The sequence below is a fragment of the Papio anubis genome, chromosome 7 (assembly GCF_008728515.1).
Source record: "Papio anubis isolate 15944 chromosome 7, Panubis1.0, whole genome shotgun sequence".
Taxonomy (NCBI): domain Eukaryota; kingdom Metazoa; phylum Chordata; class Mammalia; order Primates; family Cercopithecidae; genus Papio; species Papio anubis.
Window position 1 is genome coordinate 141,759,611 of NC_044982.1, and position 19,684 is coordinate 141,779,294.

Here is a 19,684-nt window from a genome sequence, read left to right on the forward strand (position 1 = left end):
GACCTCAGGCGTTCCGCCCACCTCGGCCTCCCAAATTGCTGGGATTACAAGCGTGAGCCACTGCACCCGGCCTCATACGGCTCTAATGCCACGCATCAAGTTCTGCATGTATAGTTTCTCATTTTGGCCCCTCAGCAACCCCCCATGTGCTAGGGACAGTAAATTCTATTCTCACTTTGCAGATAAGAAGACTGCAATTCAGGAAGACACACAGTAGTCTATAACTGAGTCAAGACTGGAACTCAGTTATCCTGATTCCCTCTCGGAGGCTCTTTCTACCATGCCATCTGCTTGTCTGTTGCTTTCCATCCATGAACTCTAGAAAACAAGCTTGAGATACCAAAATTAAAAAGATAGCTCATCAAAAATGAATAGTTACAACTCTGCAAGTACAAAAATGAAATACTCAAATCTCTTGCCTCCTTTCCTACTAGGAGATAAATGTTAACCTGAGTTCTCTAGCTTTGCACAAATCCACAGCAATTAAGACTGCACAGTGAGGGAAAATACTTTTCTAAAAAACAATCCTAATCAAGTTGAAACAAAAAATTTAAAACATGAAATGGAAGGAACGAAACTGCCGTCCTTCCTTATTTGTGACCCACACTTGTCGATTTTCATATCGGAGTTTCTCAAGCCAGGGGCACATGGCCAAAAACCATGTGAAATGCCAGGTGTTCCAAATAACACCCGACGGGGTAGTGGAAGGAAAGCACTACCTCCCCGGAGAGCAAATGGCCCAACTTCCAGACTTAGTTTTCTGCAGTCTCACACCCGATGTTGCACTAAGAAACCACCTAATTTTTAGGTGGTTTCGTTTACCGAAAAATGAGGTGACTGGGTCCGTGCGCATATGTGAATTTAAGCGTAACACTGTACTCACGCTTTGCATATTTAAATTCTCAAATATTCACTTAATATATGCATAGACCATTGTCACTTCGTCGGAAGTCCCGTCCTGCCCAGTTGCGCGAGACTCCAGAGGGCCTTCTTGCGGCGCTCGGGTCGGGGTCCAGGTCCGGGCGTGCAACAGAAGCCGTCAGTGGCCCCGCTGGCTAAAAAAGGGCAAGCGTCGGAGGCTCGAGCCAGCGGCCACGGCGCCTCCCAACAGTTCCTAATTCGGGGCGCTCTGCTGGCCCCACCACCTGTTCCGGGCAGCCAATGGGGCCGCGGGGGGCGGCCGGGGCGGAGCGCGGCTACAAAAGGCCGCGGGCCCAGCGCACCCGCCCATCACGCTCCGGGCGCGCTCTCGGGAAGGCTTGGACCGACGCGGCCCAGGCCAGGAACATTCCGTGCGTGGACCAGCCGGGTCGGGGCGATGCTGCGGGTGCGGTGTCTGCGCGGCGGGAGCCGCGGCGCCGAGGCGGTGCACTACATCGGGTCTCGGGTGCGTGCGCCACCGGCCTCGTCTGGCGGCCGCGTGACTCACTCGGTCTTGAGGGTGGCGTGGAGCACTCGCTCGCTCCCTCCACAGAGCCGCCGCCTTGCCTCGCTTTCCCCAGCCAGAATTGCACGAGAGTGTCCCTTCTGGTATCCCTGGGAAGCTCAGCTTCAAGAGCCTTTGCAGGCTCCAGGAGCTGGGCGGCGTCCCCGGGTCGCGGGGAACTTGCGTTGCGGCTCCACCCCTTGGGGTCCACTTGCTGTCTCCGCGTCTGCGGCCTGCTGGCCCACGGCGCAGGGGGCGCCGCCCTCCTCTACCGGACCTTGGTGCCCTGCACCAAGCTTCCCGCTCGGAGCAAGGGGCTGGGATGACGGAGGCTCCTCTTAGTAAAAGGGTGGCGTTATTGGGGTTCAGTAGCCTAAGTGGGCATCGAGTTGGGGGAGATTTCTGGAAAATGCGTGTGGGGTGGATGGATGGGGAGAAGAGACAAGCAAAGTGGGAATCAGGGACGGGGAGCGAGCGACCAGATTCACTCCAAGTATAACATGCGTTCCCACGTCTGGAGAGGAGTCTGGCGAGTGCAGCCTGTAAGCAGAGTTTCTGCGCTCCCCGCCTTCGGCTGCCCTGGCGGCAGACCCTTGCTCCTGGGACTGGAATCGCTCCGACATTCTGGCTTCCCCCCAGCAACTGGTTCCTGAACAGCTGCCACTCTCCGTCTTGCTTCTGCCTCCACCCGAGTTCCCCTCCTGCCCACTTCCTAAGGCTTTTAACAGAGCAGGATAGAGATTTGGGGGGTTGAGGTTTACTCAGGGGTTAAGGGACCCTCCCTGCTCTAGATTTTATAGGCCATGCATTTTTTAAAGGCTTTTGAAGTTTTTAGATCTCCTTTTTAGTTGTTTGAATTTACGCCTGGGCTAATCCTGATCTTGGCTAGGGTACTGTGGACCATCTGTAAAATGGAGCAGATGGCAGTTGCTCACTCTTAGAATTGAAGTGCCAAAGAATGCGAAGTGTATGTCAAAGATGAAAAAATTTTGATTTGAAGCTGGCTATTCTGAAAGATACGGTCCTTTACAAATGTTTCCACCTTTTCATTTGTAAAAATAAAATAAAATAAAATAAAATAAAATAAAATAAAAAGCCTAATATTGGTAACCTTTGATACTTGAGGGAAAAGGAGGTTCCATCCTCAGCTGGGACTGGCGGGAAGTTTTAGAGCAGCTGTCTGTGGTTTTCTGTGAGGAGGATTGACCCATCTGCAAAAGAGTTGCTTAAAGCTTGAGTGCAGGAATTGCATTCTGAGATAAAGATGGGGGTGTATGGTCGCTGGGGACACGGTCTTCTGAGGAGTTTTAAAGAGTTACAGCAATTAATAGATAAGACAATTTGTAGATAAGAGGGTTAAAAAAATTATCTGTAATCCCACTACCCACCTACACATTGTTAACATCTTGGTTTACGCTCTTCTAAAGGGGTTTAAGTGGCAATGTTATGCTGGATTTTTACCCCATCTCCACTTCCTCCTCTCTGCAAGTACTGATAGAGCAATGCAATACAATAATGTTTTCTTTGTTCTTGGAAGCTTGGACGAACCTTGACGGGATGGGTGCAGCGAACTTTCCAGAGCACCCAGGCAGCTACGGCTTCCTCCCGGAACTCCTTTGCAGCTGACGACAAGGCCACTGAACCTCTGCCCAAGGACTGCCCTGTCTCTTCTTACAACGAATGGGACCCCTTAGAGGAAGTGATAGTGGGCAGAGCAGAAAATGCCTGTGTTCCGCCGTTCACCATCGAGGTGAAGGTAAAGGCTGTTCACATGTCTGAAAGTGCGTTCCCTCCTCACCTGCTGCTGCTACCCTCTGACTGCTTTCCCTTCAGTTTACTCTCAGACCTCTCAGTGCAGTGACTAACTCTAAGTTATCTTACCTGACACCTCTGTGGTATTTGACACTGTTTACACCAATGATAATTGCTTCCTTCCTGAAACTCTTCCCCTTGGAATCTAGGAGAGCTTTTCTGGGAATAATAGTTCTTTCTCTTTGCCTCAGATCTTCTTCCGTCACAGCCTGTAATGCCAAGGTTGAACAGAATATTACTTTCAGCCCCCTTCTCTTAGCCATTCTCACAGCTGCCCCTCCCACCTCCTCTCTGGTCCGTATCTCTGTATTGAACTCCTTCCAGATCAACAAGTTAAACTCCTTATGGGATATTGCCACATGACTTCAAACTTGGCACATCTGGAGTTCAGTTGCCAGCCACCCTGCTAAAGTGGACCCCTCCTCATTCCTTCCTTTTAATTATTGGCATTCCTATTTGATCAAGCTAAAACACAAAAGAATCATCTTTGATTTCTCCTTATGTGGCATCCTCCACATCCATTCTCCAAGGTTTAACAAGGCTTTTGTCAAAATGAATCTTGCCTCATCCCTCTGCTTTGCCTCTCCCTAATGGTTGGGCGCTCATCTGCTGTCTGGGCTATTGCAGTTAACTCCTAACTGGTCACTGCTACTCACTCTTCTTACCAAACCACCTTGCAGCTGCAATCCAAGTGATTTTTTAAAACTCAAATATGATCATGTTTCTCATCCTGCTTCTTTTCCTCCTCTACTTTGCTAGCCAACCCCCTCCCCCCCCCCCCCCCCGAATTGCTCAGGATAAAGTCCTCATGGTATTCAACATCCTTCACAATCTGGCTCTTGTCTGCATTTCCAGGATTCCCCATTCCAGTTATTGACTCATCTGTTAGTACAGCAGATTAGCAGTGTTCATTTCTGGTCAAGTCCCTCTCTCCTCTAATATCCCACCCTGGTTTTCAGCAGACTTTATAAGACAACCATATAAGGCAGCTAAACTAGACTACTCACTGTTTCTTCACAAGCCCTGCATCTTTGCCCCTACCTAAGTCTCTTCCACCCATCTTCCTGTGCCCTTTAGTCTGTTTAAACTAGGTAGTTTAAACCTACTACCACCTAGCTTCAATGACACCTTTCACAAAGTGTTCCAGAATTTCCCTGGCAACAAGTAACATCTCCCTTTTTAAAAACTCCTAGTGGTGGCCAGGCACTGTGGCTCACGCCTGTAATCCCAACACTTTGGGAGGCTGAGGTGGGAGGATCACAAGGTCAGGAGATTGAGAACATCCTAGCTAACATGGTGAAAGCCTGTCTCCACTAAAAATACAAAAATTAGCTGGGCATGGTGGCGGGCGCCTGTAGTCCCAGCTACTCGGGAGGCTGAGTCAGGAGAATGGCGTGAACCCAGGAGGCAGTGAGCCGAGATTGCACCACTGCACTCCAGCCTGGGCAACAGAACGAGACTCCGTCTCAAAAACAAACAAACAAACAAAAACTCCTAGTGGTTTTCATCTGTAATATTCTTATGTCCAGGGCCTCTGTGGGCCGGTGTTCAGGTTCTGTACTGCATAAGGGTCCCATATCTAAGGGACCACCATCCACATTGTAGACACAGCCTAGACTCCTATTAATAATGGGTTACAAATCTATCTATAATGTCCTTAAATTTTTCCTGAATATTTACACTTTTATTTGTAAAGTGGACTGAGGAAAGAAGTTCTGTAACAGCATTTTCGTGGTCTTCAGAAATATTGCCTACGATGTACCAGGGCTCTAGGGGTATTAATGTAAAAGATCTTCCTTTCTATTTGAAGAAATATGATGTCCACATAGAAACGAAGACCAAGTATCTTATTCCAATCGACTGACAAGGCAGTTGAAGTGCCAGGAAAGCTAAGGAAAGGGAAATGACCAAGTTCTGGCCAGTTAAGAAGTCCTCTTGAAGAAAATGACTCCTGAGTTAGACCAGGAAGACAGGGAAATAGAAAAAGTAATAACTTCTAATTGTTCTGAAACTGTCTTTGGTTCTGATATTTGGAATTCCAGTGAGAAGTGCATTTCACTTATACACCATCCACATACTTTTATTTTTTTTTTTGAGACGGAGTCTCATTTCCTGTTTCCCAGGCTGGAGTGCAGTGGCCGATCTCAGCTCACTGCAAGCTCCACCGGTTCACCATTCTCCTGCTCCCAGCCTCCTGGTAGCTGGGATCACAGGCTACCACCGCCTTCCCGCTAGTTTTTGTATTTTTTAGTAGAGATTTGGTTTCACTGTTAGCCAGGATGGTCTCGACTCCTGGATCCCTGTGACCCTGCCTGCCTCCTAAAGTGCTGGGATTACAGGCTTGAGCCATCATACCGCCATCCATACATGTTTCTTTTAAAAGGCATAGTCTTCTTAAGTCTTTCCTTGAAAAGTCCCATCCCCTAACCATTTTAATTGGGTGGAATTACAATTTAAATCCAAGCATTAATCGCATCCCTCCCACTCCGGCCCCACCACCCAAACCCAACCCCATCACACCTGACTCTACCTGCATCACACTCCCCGGGACTCACTCTATCCCATCACCCACCATCCCCATGTCCCCAACCCATTCGACCCAACAAAAGCTTTCTAAATACTGTAAAATGAAGATACTAAGAGGTTCTATATCTTACTCCAATAGGATTAAGGATTAATCTAAAGGTAAAAGATTACATGTTAAGTATTTTAAAGAACAAAACAACAACTTATTATAGTTGTATGGATCCAGTTTACAATTCATATCTGGAAATTTTGGGGTATAATAGCTAGCAGATACCAGTAACATTAGCAGTGTTGATTTCATTCATTTGTCTGGTTCTTTTTGTTTGTTTATTCTTCTCTCTTTCTCTTTCTCTCTTTGATTCTAGACAGGAAATAACGGTTATTTCTGTTTCATGCCATGTGCTAAGCCTGGTTTGAGGGACAAGAAAGTAAATCCAAGATATGCATGGATCCTAGCAGACAAGGCCGTGCCTTGTAGTAAAGAAGAATGACATATATTAATCAGTTTAGGAATAATAAAAGAAAAAATAATGTAGTAAACTGTCTATAGGCAATCAGAGCAGAAGATGTTGGAAGATATAAGTACTAGAGAAATTTTAAGGAAAGGAATGTGGAACATAATTGTTAGGAAGCATAATTTTTTAAAGCTCTGTGACTTTTTGTTCTGCAAAATATAGTAAATATTTGCTATCAATTTTTTTTTTTTTTTTTTTTTTTGAGACAGAGTCTTGCTCTGTCGCCCAGACTGGAGTGCAGTGGCGCAATCTTGGCTCACTGCAAGCTCCGCCTCCCAGGTTCACACCATTCTCCTGCCTTAGCCTCCTGAGTAGCTGGGACTACAGGTGCCCACCAGCAGACCTGGCTAATTTTTTTTTTGTATGTTTAGTAGAGACAGGGTTTCACCATGTTAGCCAGGATGGTCTCTATCTCCTGACCTCGTGATCTGCCCGCCTTGGCCTCCCAAAGTGCTGGGATTACAGGGGTGAGCCACCCTGCCCAGCCTCAAATATGTTTTTTGCTTTGCTTTTGTCTTTTCAAAAGTAAAGCCCTTAATAAAGGACCTTTTATAAAATACAAGATTAATCAAGATTAGTGTAATATAAGCTTACAGCTGGATAAATACATTTCTGTTGTCATTTCTTAGCCTTCCAAAGACAGTATTTAAAAATCCACTTGGCAAACCGTTGCAAAGGGTTTTAGGCTTTGAAAGAGTATAAAGGTTCAAGGAATGCAGACATACCTTTGCAACAGATTATTATAAACATCATATGCTAAGTATCTAATATAGTGTTCATTATCTTGCAAACAACTTGGTAAATGATTGCTAGCTCATTTAGCAGGTTATAAAGGAAGTGTAAACAATTTCTAGCTATCTCTTGTAAAATGTATTGTGCCCTGATCATTTGTATTTTGCGCAACCTTTGCCAGATTATAAACTCTACAAGAAAAATTCACATTTGTTCAAATAACCTTTTTCTCCCAGGAAAGTTTAATTTATCAAAGCAAGTTTCACTCTGCACAAATAGTCACGGAGGATACTTTGGAATGAGTCTAGTGAGACTGCATAACTCTGCATCTCCTGTAACCCAGTGTTAAATTTTCAAAGGCTTCTTGTCCCTAGTGGATTGTAGGAGATGTGCCTGGCATGAGAAGGAGGAAGTGGTGAATGGATGAGTAGTACCAGCGTGTATCTGAGAGGAATATAAAGAGTCATTATTATCCTCTTTCTGGTTGCTGTTGCAGAAATTCCTAGGAGTAGAAAACAGTGGAGTGCTTTTATTTTGTTTTTTGAAAGGGTAGCTTGGTCTTATAAAATGTTATAAAATGTTTAATGCTGATAACATTTTTCATAGGCCAGAAATTCAGCCTGCTGTTTGCCTATAGACCTTAGTAAAAGAGCTAATTAATGATTCAGACCCCAGGCGTCAGCAGACTTCATCTTTGTACCAGATAATAAGTAATTTAGGCTTTGCAGACCATCGGTCTCTGTTGAACTACTCAGCTCTCAGCTGTGCCATTGTAGTGCAAAAGCAGTCATAGACAATATGTAAACAAATGAATGTGCCTGCATTCCCATAAAACTTTATTTACAAAAACAAGCAGCAGGCCAAATTTGCCTATGGACGTTTGTTTACCAGCCTCTATTTAAGAGTTTCACTGGCATCATTCAGTTTTTCTAAAGACCTGTTTCTTGGCTTATTCCTTATTCACCAATCTGGGTTCCAGTGTAACTGATGTAAACTTGGATATTGAACTAAAAGAGATGGGTCCACTTTCATATATTTGATATTTATCAGACTGAGATAAAAATGGAAGTAGAGACACAAAATCTAGAAAAGATACTGTCTTTGACATTAAAGAGCTAAATATCTAGACATTTGGTCAGTCTTGATGAGTAAAAGCCATTGGGACAGTTTGAACTTGTTAAGCAATTCCAGTCTTAAAAGTTTTTGCACATCTAGTTAGAAGTGTTCAAACCAGTATAACATGCAAGTCCCATGATGTATTAGGGACACTCTTCAAGTAACAGTCAGAGAACTTGAGTTCTAGTCCTGCTTGTCCAGATAGTTAGCAAGCATGTGACCAGCCAGAGCCTCTTTCCTTACATGTGAAATAAGCATATGAGAGCTTGCCCTGTTTCTTTGATAGGATTGCTGGGAAACCAAATGAGAATATCCAGCTAAAGTAGACACACTCTGACACACTTGAGCCCATTATCAAGTTTTACACCTTCTTTCTAGTACTTATTGATAACCCTAATTATCTGATTGATGGTGGAGACCCTCATATCTGACATGGTCAGGACTAATAGTTGATCAGTTCATCAATTATATAAATAAACATTTAAAAAATACCTGCTTTAAACATTTTTAAACAAAAATTTAAATTAAAACATTTAAAACATTTTTAAACTTAAAATATATCAATGTACATTGCGTTGCTAATCTTTTGATGAAGGTTCAAGGCTTTTTCTTAGAGTCTGGATTCTCTGATTGGAGTTCTGCTTCCTGTAGCTTGAAAAATGGGAAGATGCATTATGTACATTTCCCAATGTATTTATGCAAATTGACTGAGAACTTAGACATTTGGAAAACAATCTGAATGCAGAATATGTCTAGATTTTTACATGTTTGAAAACCAATATTTTGGCCGGGCACGGTGGCTCACGCCTGTAATCCCAGCGCTTTGGGAGGCCGAGGCAGGTGGATCACGAGGTCAGGAGTTCAAGACCAGCCTGGCCAACATGGTGAAACCCTGTCTCTACTAAAAATACAAAAAATTAGCCGGGTGTGGTGGCCTGCGCCTGTAATCCCAGCTACTCAGGAAGCTGAGGCAGGAGAAACATTTGAACCTGGTGGGAGGCGGAGGGTGCAGTGAGCTGAGGGTGCAGTACCACTGCACTCCTGCCTGGGCAACAGAGTGAGACGCCATCTCAAATGAAACAAAACAAAACAAAACAATATTTTAGAGCTGTTGCACCTACCCTGTTCAACAATAATTTTTAGCAAACTGATTGAGCCATTTTAAAGTATTCAAATGTTTTTTCTTTGGTAGTCTTCTAAAATACATATAGCCCTGGAAACTTTCTAAATTTTTTTTTCAGTTATTAAAAATTTGTGAATTTGCTTATCATGTCACTTTCTTCTATGACAAAAAGACTCGAAAAGATGTAAGAGCTGAATGGATTAGAAAAAGGAGAGGTATGGTTGGTGTGAGGCATTTTGACAGGGAATTACCAAAGGCATATTTGCACTGTTACACAATTTTGGCAAGTGTTAATTCTGTTGAACGGGAAAATCAATAATGGTTTTTTTGTTGTCTGTCTGTCTTTCTTTTCTTTTCTTTTCCTTTCTTTCTTTCCTTCCTTCCTTCCTTCCTTTTCTTTCCTTCCTTCCTTCTTTCTTTTCTTTTCTTTTCCTTTCTTTTTTTGAGACAGAGTCTCGCTCTGTTGCCCAGGCGGGAGTGCTGTGGCACGATCTCAGCTCACTGCAACCTCTGCCTCCTGTGTTCAAGCAGTTCTCCTGCCTTGGCCTCCGAAGTAGCTGTGACTATAGGCACATGCCACCAGGCCTGGCTAATTTTTGAATTTTTAGTAGAAATGGGATTTCGCCATGTTGGCCAGGCTGGTCTCGAACTCCTGACCTCAAGCTATCTGCCCGCCTCGGCCTCCCAAAGTGCTGGGATTACAAGCTGAGCCACCATGCCTGACCAATGATGGGGTTTAAAGAGAAATAAAGCATATTTGAAAGTATATTCCTGATCTTAACAGGGTCTAAATATCTTTTTTTCCCTTCACAAAATATCTTGAGGTGCTATTTTCCAGACAGAATTCTGAGATGCATGGATAACCCATGGTTTTGGCTTAGTATAAGTGCTTTTATTCTTCTATGCTAGTTTGTGTGTTCTCTTGTTCCGTTTTATTGAGGCTGTCTGGTAGAAGTGCTATGTCCTGTTTTGTCTGCAAAGTGTGGCAAAAAAAACTGGCCAAGAGGATTCCAAGCCTATCTGAAGGTAAACATGCTGTTAGTGGTTGGGCATGAGATCTCAGGCAGAAGGAGCAAAAGACCTCAAAACATCAAGATGTTTTAGAGTTCTTCATTCAACAGATACTGAGTGTCTGCCCAGAGAGCATCTGTGCTCAATGCTAGGAATCAGCACTGAACGTGGCGTGGTTGGAGTCTCAATTCCAATACCTTTTACAAAGAGCTGCTTACTGCCTATGAACCTATCATGAGCTGTATTTTTCTCCGGTAAGTATTGCATTTATTTGCTTCTACTTCCAGGCCAACACATATGAAAAGTACTGGCCATTTTACCAGAAGCATGGAGGGCATTATTTTCCCAAAGATCATTTGAAAAAGGCTGTTACTGAAATTGAAGAAATGTGCAATATTTTAAAAATGGAAGGAGTGATAGTGAGGAGGCCTGACCCCATTGACTGGTCATTGAAGTATAAAACTCCTGATTTTGAGTCTACGGGTAAGTGATGTCAGATAACTAAACTGCCAGTGTCTGAATTTTCAGTGTCTTTCTTAATGTGTAAGGGGAAAGCTCCAAAAAATTTCTTGGAGAGTCCTTTGCTTTGCTAGTTCTTGAAAACTTTAAAGATTTATTTAGGAATGGTTTGGTCCATGTTGATATGATTAAGATGTATACATTCTAAACTCCATTCCATCTAGTGGAATCTCCGTGAAATAACAAATTTTCCTAAACTTTATAGTCATTTCCTTACGTAAGAACAGTGGATTCATTTAATTTTCCTCAAGAACAGAAATTAAAAGGAGAATAGAAACATTTCCATTTTATTTTTAACTGACATTGCTGCATGACTGTTCTTGTGCCTTAGGTCACTGTTCTAATTTCTAGTTTTAGATTGATCCTTGGCTCTGTTTTTATCTTGTGATGCTGATGGTCCTTTAAGAGCTCTGTTTCTGTATAGCAAGAAAGGAGCTTACAAATGGTGAAAGCTTGGTGATTCAACATCTCTTTGTACAAGGACTTTATTCCTTCACTTTTTTTCTTTTCTTTTTTTTCTTGGCTTCCTCACACCACACAGAATTCATGTGAACAATCTAGTATGTATTATTCAAATTTTTTGCCATTTTCATATATACATATACACATGTATTTTTACTAGTTTTTTTTAACCAAAAAAAGAGGTCATATTATATAGACTTTTTTTTTTTTTGAGACAGAGTCTCACTCTGTTGCCCAGGCTGGAGTGTGGTGGTACGATCTCCACTCACTGCAGCCTTGGCCTCCTGGTTCAAGTGATTCTCTTGCCTCAGTCTCCCGAGTAGCTAGGATTACAGGCACATGCCACCATGCCTGGCTAATTTTTTTTGTATTCTTTTAGTAGAGACAGGGCTTGACCATGTTGGCCAGGCTGCTCTTGAACTCCTGACCAGCTCCGTCAGGATCAAGTGATCCGCCCGTCTTGGCCTCCCAAAGTGCTGGGATTACAGGCATGAGCCACTGCGCCTGGCCCTATATAGACCTTTTTTGTCTTGGAAATTAACACTGCTGAAGTTGTCATGGAATTTTTTGGTCTGACAGGTTTATACAGTGCAATGCCTCGAGATATCCTGATAGTTGTGGGCAATGAGATTATCGAGGCTCCCATGGCATGGCGTTCACGCTTCTTTGAGTACCGAGCGTACAGGTCAATTATCAAAGACTACTTCCACCGTGGCGCCAAGTGGACGACAGCTCCTAAGCCCACAATGGCTGATGAGCTTTATGACCGGGTGAGTCCCTAATAATAGGCTAGCTTATTACTAACTTTTCTAACTGATCTACAAAGAGCAAGATAGAGATTCTCTGATACCTTTTACATATTATGCATTTTAGAAAGAGAAAACATCATCTTATCTTTAAAAAGTGATTATTTTATGATGAATATGATAAGAGTAAATGATCCTATGATAGTAATAATAATCGCTAACACTTTTTGGTGCTTACCTTCTTTTGGGTCCTGGGTTAAACCCTTTATTTACATCCTCAATCCTGTTTGTTTTTCACAACAACCCTAATGATACTGTAGTATCATTCCATTAGAGGGGGAAAAACTTGCCTACAGGTGTACCACTATTCATTAGTGGAACCAGAAAAGTCACTAGACTGAAGTTCACTTTTCTTCTTCTAGAAAAAGAACCTGGTCTACAGTCCAAATTCACAGTAAAATGAAATGTATGTCCCTTATTAAATCAGTTACCATTTGATCTTTTATAGAAAAAAACTGAAAATCAAAATAGCTTCTGGGTTTAAAGACAGAAATAATGAATTAGTTTGGCCACTCCCAATCAAATTTGGCAGGGGAAACATGGCATCTCATTTTATGGTATGAGTTAGGCTCGGGACCAAATTCCTTTTCTAAAAGAACAGAATGACTTCATCCTGTTTACTTTCCATACGGGTCATGGAATATTCTCAGAATCAGTTACTGCCTCTGTATCACTTTTTTTTTTTTTTTTTTTTTTGAGACAGAGCCTTGCTCTGTTGCCCAGACTGGAGTGCAGTGGCATGATCTCAGCTCACTGCAGCCTCTACCTCCCAGGTTCCAGCAATTCTCCTGCCTCAGCCTCCTGGGTAGCTGTGATGACAGGTACATGTCACTATGCCTGACTAATTTTTGTATTTTAGTAGAAACGCAATTTCACCATGTTGGCCAGGCTGGTCTCGAACTCCTGACCTCAGGTGATCTGCCCACTTCGGCCTCCCAAAGTGCTGGGATTACAGGCATGAGCCATCTCACCTGGCGTGTACTATTTTTTTCTAAGTACATCGTGCCCCCTCATCCTTAGGGGATACATTCCAGACTCTCAGTGGATGCTGATACTGAACTCTATAATAATTTTGTTTTTTCCTATACATATATACATACCTATGATGAAGTTGAATTTACAAATTAGGCACAGTAAGACTAACAACAATAATGAATAAGAAAATGGAACAATTATATAAATCTACTTTACTAAAAGTTAGGTAAATGTGGTCTCTCTGTTTCTCTCAAAATAATGTTTTGGGACAACAGTTGACTGCAGGTAACTGAAACCATGGAAAGTGAAATCATGGGTAAAGGAGGACTATTGTATCAGGAAATTACTGTAATGCTAGTTTGTTGTTTTATTGTTGTTTTGGTTTATTTATCATGGACCCGCTTCTTTCCCAGGCATGTTTTAGTCTAGAACTGAGTAGCAATATTTTGGAAAATGATGTTAAACTAATTTTCTTAGTACTGTATGCCTTATAAATAGTTTTCTCATGATCCAATGCATTGTTTGTGTTCATTCTTTTTCCAATTAGGATTATCCCATCCACTCTGTAGAAGACAGACACAAATTGGCTGCTCAGGGAAAATTTGTGACAACTGAGTTTGAGCCATGCTTTGATGCTGCTGACTTCATTCGAGCTGGAAAAGATATTTTTGCACAGAGAAGCCAGGTAAACACAGGCTGCCTCTGAAATTTCACACTATATTATTGTATTCTTTACTTCCAAATTAAAATATTTTCATCCTAAATTTTTTTCACCTTGAATATTTTTAGTTTTCTAGACATAGAACCAAATATTTGTTGATTGTATGTCTTTCTTTTGTTTTCAGGTTACAAACTACCTAGGCATTGAATGGATGCGTAGGCATCTTGCTCCAGATTACAGAGTACATATCATCTCCTTTAAAGATCCCAATCCCATGCATATTGATGCTACCTTCAACATCATTGGACCTGGTACTGTGCTTTCCAACCCTGACCGACCATGTCACCAGGTAAGAGATTTCTCAGGACTCTGGAAAAGCAACAGAATCTAGTAACTAAAATAATTGACACTTTTATTTTAAGCACTTCCATGGTTCCTAATGGTTCTGAATGACAGATTCAGCAGTACTCAACATTATTATGATCAAACATTGGATTCCTTATGGTTTATTACAAGATGTCTGCCATGCAGAAATATACGTAGTTGACACAATCATTAGTATGGGATCATCAGACTTTGGCTGCTTGCTGTTGTCAAAGTCTCAGATTTGTGCATATATGTGTATTTTTATCAAACAGGGTGACATTATCTCATAACTTGCAACAGTGGTTCCACAGCAGCAAATTTTAGACAAGATGATCCTTGCATGGGCAGGGCAATGCCACTGGACAGTGGTTGTCTTCCCTCTACAGTGGGTTAGGCTCCCTTTGGCCAACCCTGCTTTGTAGGGAGAAGCAGAGCCACTGAACTGCAGCTGGTCTATCCCTTTCACCTGCAGCCTCCTACTTTCTGTCCACAGCCCCCTACTTCTAGTTAGGTGATGAGTGATTTTCTGTTATTTGCAAGATTGCAGTACAACTTTTAAAAACCACTGTTATGCTGTGTCACTGTTCATTTCTGTTTTTTATTTTTAGACCCGATGACCATGACTACTTATTCATTTCATTTTATTATCATTTATTCATATAGTTAATGGGTATGTGAACACAGGGATGGCTGAGTTGCAAAAGGTCACTAAGGACAATATGGTTCTTTGAGAATGCATAGCTAACATCTGTCTTTATACCACGGTCCTAGATACAAAATGATGGACAAGAAGTAGAAGGACTGTGGGTTTGACGTAGTCACATTTTTGTTTCCTTGTAACTAAATAGGAAACTTTTCAATTTTTAAAATGAGAATTTCTAAGGAAAGTATCTTTGGTTTTTTAAGACTCTGAAACCAGAGAAAAGTATAAGACTGTCTTTAAAAGCTTCAATATTTCTGTTACTTTTTAACTTTAATCTGGGGATTTTATGTACATTTTTAATTAGGATTCAGACAAAATCACCCAAATGTTTAGAAATTTTAATTTCTTTATTTTGGAAGCTGAGAAGACAGCTTCTCAAAAAGAATTATTACTGATAAGGGTTATTAGAGACTAAGAATAATAATAGTATATGTTAATTTAACAGTTTTGGGGGTTTTTTTTGGTCTTACAGATTGATCTTTTCAAGAAAGCAGGATGGACTATCATTACTCCTCCAACACCAATCATCCCAGACGGTATGTTTACTTTCATACACTGATAGACTAAAATAATGACTTTAGTGACCAAGGATCTTTTGCCTATAGAGAGGAGCCCGATGTTAGCAGCTTAGAGAATGTGTTTCCTCAGTAAGGTATAAAGTGGTGCTTGGGACTATGAGCATCAGAAAAAGGCTGAGACTTGTGTTTGCAACTTTTTCTTCCATAGAAAATGAAATGGGGAGAAGACAGAATAAGACAACATCACATAAAGCAAGATATGACTTTTTTTTTTTTTGAGACTGTGTCTTGCTCTGTCGCCCAGGCTTAAGTGCAGTCGTGCATTCACAGCTCACTGCAGCCTCAGACTCCTGGGCTCAAGTGATCTTTCCACTTCAGCTTTCTTTTTTTTTTTTTTTTTTTTTTGAGACGGAGTCTCGCTCTGCCGCCCAGGCTGGAGTGCAGTGGCCGGATCTCAGCTCACTGCAAGCTCCGCCTCCCGGGTTCACGCCATTCTCCTGCCTCAGCCTCCCGAGTAGTTGGGACTACAGGCGCCCGCCACCGCGCCCGGCTATTTTTTTGTATTTTTTAGTAGAGACGGGGTTTCACCGTGTTAGCCAGGATGGTCTCGATCTCCTGACCTCGTGATCCGCCCGTCTCGGCCTCCCAAAGTGCTGGGATTACAGGCTTGAGCCACCGCGCCCGGCCACCACTTCAGCTTTCTAAGTAGCTGGGACTATAAGTGCAGGCCACTATGCCCAGCAAGTTATTTTTTGTTTGTTTGTTTGTAGAGATAGTGTCTTGCTGTGTTCCCCAGTGAGACACCATCTCTGGGCAATAGTCTCAAACTCTTGGGCTCAAAGAATCCTCCTGCCTCAGCCTCCCAAAGTGCTAGGATTATACCATGCCCAGCCAAGATACGACTTTTAAAAGAAAACAGGGTGAAATTCAAATGTATAATGAGTACAGATTGATTCATACCATTTATAGATAAATTGTTTTAAGATTAAAATAAGCGTTCACATGGAAAGTGAACTACTGAAAGAATTGAGCTGTCACTTTAATATTCTTCACTTGTAAATCCTTGCTTTAAACCAAAATCATAGCAGACATGGTTTAACAGTTGTTGCTGTTTTTAGATCATCCACTCTGGATGTCATCCAAATGGCTTTCCATGAATGTCTTAATGCTAGATGAAAAACGTGTTATGGTGGATGCCAATGAAGTTCCAACTCAAAAGATGTTTGAAAAGCTGGGTATGTACAACAAATGAAACATGTTGTCATACATGAAAATGTTAAAGGAGAAGAACTAAAGAAATGACATGCTAGGTTTGATAAATGGTTTATCTAATTCAATTTTGATTCCTTTTAGAGGCACCAAGTTATTATTTCACAGAAAGTCAGTATTTTTATTTTCAACACACGTAGCCCCCAGAAGTTGGAGATGCATCCTGAACTCCTGAGACACCCCCTTAGCAATAAGTTTATAAATCTTATGTGACTTAGCCAGCCTCCTGGTGCCCATGTGTGGAAAACCACCCCTTTGCAGGTGAGCAGATAGCTTGGCCAGCCCTTCTTCAAATAAGAAATCATTGTGGGTCCTTTAAAAGTGTCCTGTCATCATATATTTTAAAGGACTCTTAAGCGTACAGATGCAGAAGTGACTTTTATGTGTAATAAGCATAGTTAACAAAGTAGTGAAACGCAAGAAAGTGTGTCAGTAAATCATTCAGTTTTGAACTGAAGAGCAGGACTGGGTTTTACTTAAGTAGGAGTTTACTTATCCTGATATTCAAAATTTAGACCAATGATTCTAGTATTATTGAGAAAAATGTTGAAGGAAAGGATTTTCATATGAGCTGTTATAAAGATGTGTGTGTGTGTTTTGAGACAGAGCTGTGTCACCCAGGCTGTAGTGCAGTGGCACGACCTCGACTCACTGCAACCTACGCTTCCCGGGTTCAAGCGATTCTCCTGCCTCAGCCTCCTGAGAGCTGGGATTACAGGCATGCACCACCATGCCTGGCTAATTTTGTATTTTTAGTAGAGAGTGACTCGGCCAGGCTGGTCTCGAACTCCGACCTCAAGTGATCCACCCACCTCTGCCTCCCATAGCGTTGGGATTATGGGTGTGAGCCACCATGCCCGACTAGGAAAGTCTTTCTGAATGGCTCATGCCACCTTCCTCTCCCTGGCTATACCAATGGACCCTTAGTGACTTTGTAGCCTATCCTCCTCTCAAAATAATTAGCTTCTTGAGGAGGAAGAATAGATTTTCTTTTTAAAACCCCACTATGTCTAACACAACAGATTCTTCCTAAATACCATTGGTTAAATAGGCCACGCACATCATAGCCTTGTTATTACAGATGGTACCAGATTAAACTGATTGCTGGATTTGCTTTGGTACCTGTATAACCATACAAACCCAGATATTAAAACACCAGCTGTGTTCCATTGTTTCCTTATGGTGGTCTGGTGAAGTTAATCTGTATCAGTAAACTCTCCTTATATGTGAATATGTAAAGTCAACTTTTCAGGTCAGCTAAATTTTGCTTTGCCTATTAAATTAACATGGTAAAATTAGAAACAGTCTGACAAAGTAGTTAATGTGTAATTCTAAAAGGCCTTGAGATTTTAGTACTTGACCATTTTGAACATTTGATAGGTATACCTGCTCAGTCTGTTGACTTGTGAATAGTCAATAGAACAAAACTTCAGAGTTCTCTGTTGACTTTTTGGAGAAGATTTTATATTAGCAGATGAAATATAGTTGGTGAAAATAAAATTGGAAGAGAAAAGACTATTCTGGATTGGGTATCCTTAAGGATTAGAACCACAAGATTCCTCCAAATCTGTAGGCCTACTTTCTCTAGGAGAATCTTCGTGTTAGTCCATCTAACTGACCTCATCTCTCTTTCAATGCAGGTATCACTACCATTAAAGTTAACATTCGTAATGCCAATTCCCTGGGAGGAGGCTTCCACTGCTGGACCTGCGATGTCCGGCGCCGAGGCACCCTGCAGTCCTACTTGGACTGAACAGGCCTGATGGAGCTTGTGGCTGGCCTCAGATACACCTAAGAAGCTTAGGGGCAAGGTTCATTATCCTGCTTTGAAAAGTGCATGAACTGTAGTGCTTTAAACAATCATCTCCTTAACAGGGGTCATAAGCCTGGTTTGCTTCTATTACTTTTCTTTGACATAAAGAAAATAACTTCTGCTAGGTATTACTCTCTACTCCTAAAGTTATTTACTATTTGGCTTCAAGTATAAAATTTTGGTGAATGTGTACCAAGAGAAAAATTAGTCACCTGAGTAACTTGGCCACTAATAATTAACCATCTACCTCTGTTTTTAATTTTCTTTCCAAAAGGCAGCTTGAAATGTTGGTCCTAATCTTAATTTTTTTTCCTTTTCTATAGACTTGAGAATGTTTTTCTCTAAATGAGAGAAAGACTTAGAATGCACACAGATCCTAAATAGAATCAGATAATCTCTTTTTTTTTATAAAGGAGAGAAAGACTTAGAACATACACGGATCCTAAGTAGAACCAGGTAATTGTCTCTTTCTAATAAGGAATTTGGGTAATTTTTAATTTTTTGTTTTTTAAAAAATAACCTAGACTATGCAAAACATCAAAGTGAATTTTCCATGAATGTTTTTAATATTCTCATCTCAACATTGTGATATATGCTACTAAAAACCTTTTCATATACATCTTACCTCATTTCAAGTGAATTATTTTAATCTTTTCCTCTCTTTCCAAAAATTTACAGGAATGTTTAGTGTAATTGGATTTCGCTATCAGTTCCCATCCTTAAGTTTTGATATTCAATATCTGATAGATACACTGCATCTTTGGTAATCTAAGATTTGTTTACAAATGTGCAAATTATTTAGAGCATAGACTTTATAAGCATTAAAAAAAACTAATGGAGGTAAAACCTATATGCGATATGAAATAATTTTAGTGTTGATACTGTATGTGTATTTTTATTCTAATAAACTTTTGTGTTCCAGACTGAATTTGGCATTGGTCTAGTCATTTTAGTGTAAGTAAATTATAGGAATGTGGCTCTTGATACAGAATTCTGATTCTCTAAAATAATTAACATATTCATCACAAAAGTAAACCTAATACTTACATTCAGAAATGCTTAGCAAAGTCAGATTTTTGTTTATTAATTAATTCATTCATTCAAAAATATCTGAATATCTTCTGAGTATAAGGAGTAATCCTAGGCCCCAGAAAGGAAGAGTCTCTGTTCTTAAGTTGCTGAATGTGTTTTTTGTGAAAAATCTGCATAGATTGTGTACTTTGAAATGAGTCACAGGTTTCAACCATACCCTTACTAACACCTTTAACTCCTTTACATCCTGGTGTTCCTTTTACATCCATTACAGAAACACCTATTAGTGCTATACATGG

At 41.3% G+C, this 19,684-nt stretch overlaps 1 protein-coding gene across 1 annotated transcript; it reads left to right on the plus strand.

Annotated features, from left to right (window-relative positions):
* Window positions 1–201: 201 nt before the first annotated feature.
* On the plus strand, window positions 202–19,281 carry GATM (glycine amidinotransferase). The gene is made up of 9 exons (XM_003900884.4): window positions 202–1,387; window positions 2,964–3,182; window positions 10,549–10,744; window positions 11,822–12,012; window positions 13,571–13,708; window positions 13,869–14,033; window positions 15,226–15,289; window positions 16,390–16,506; window positions 18,181–19,281. Exons 1-9 carry the CDS (start codon window positions 1,319–1,321, stop codon window positions 18,291–18,293), a joined length of 1,272 nt encoding a protein of 423 aa, XP_003900933.1. The 5' UTR covers window positions 202–1,318; the 3' UTR covers window positions 18,294–19,281.
* The last annotated feature ends 403 nt before the right edge of the window (window positions 19,282–19,684 follow it).

What these genes read in the sequence shown, in the direction of transcription:
- GATM (XM_003900884.4), top strand. Translation starts at nt 1,319, where the DNA reads ATGCTGCGGGTGCGGTGTCTGCGCGGCGGGAGCCGCGGCGCCGAGGCG. An exon ending in TGCACTACATCGGGTCTCGG is followed by an intron (nt 1,388 to 2,963) that starts GTGCGTGCGCCA and finishes TGTTCTTGGAAG; the next exon opens with CTTGGACGAACCTTGACGGG. An exon ending in AAAGATGTTTGAAAAGCTGG is followed by an intron (nt 16,507 to 18,180) that starts GTATGTACAACA and finishes CTTTCAATGCAG; the next exon opens with GTATCACTACCATTAAAGTT.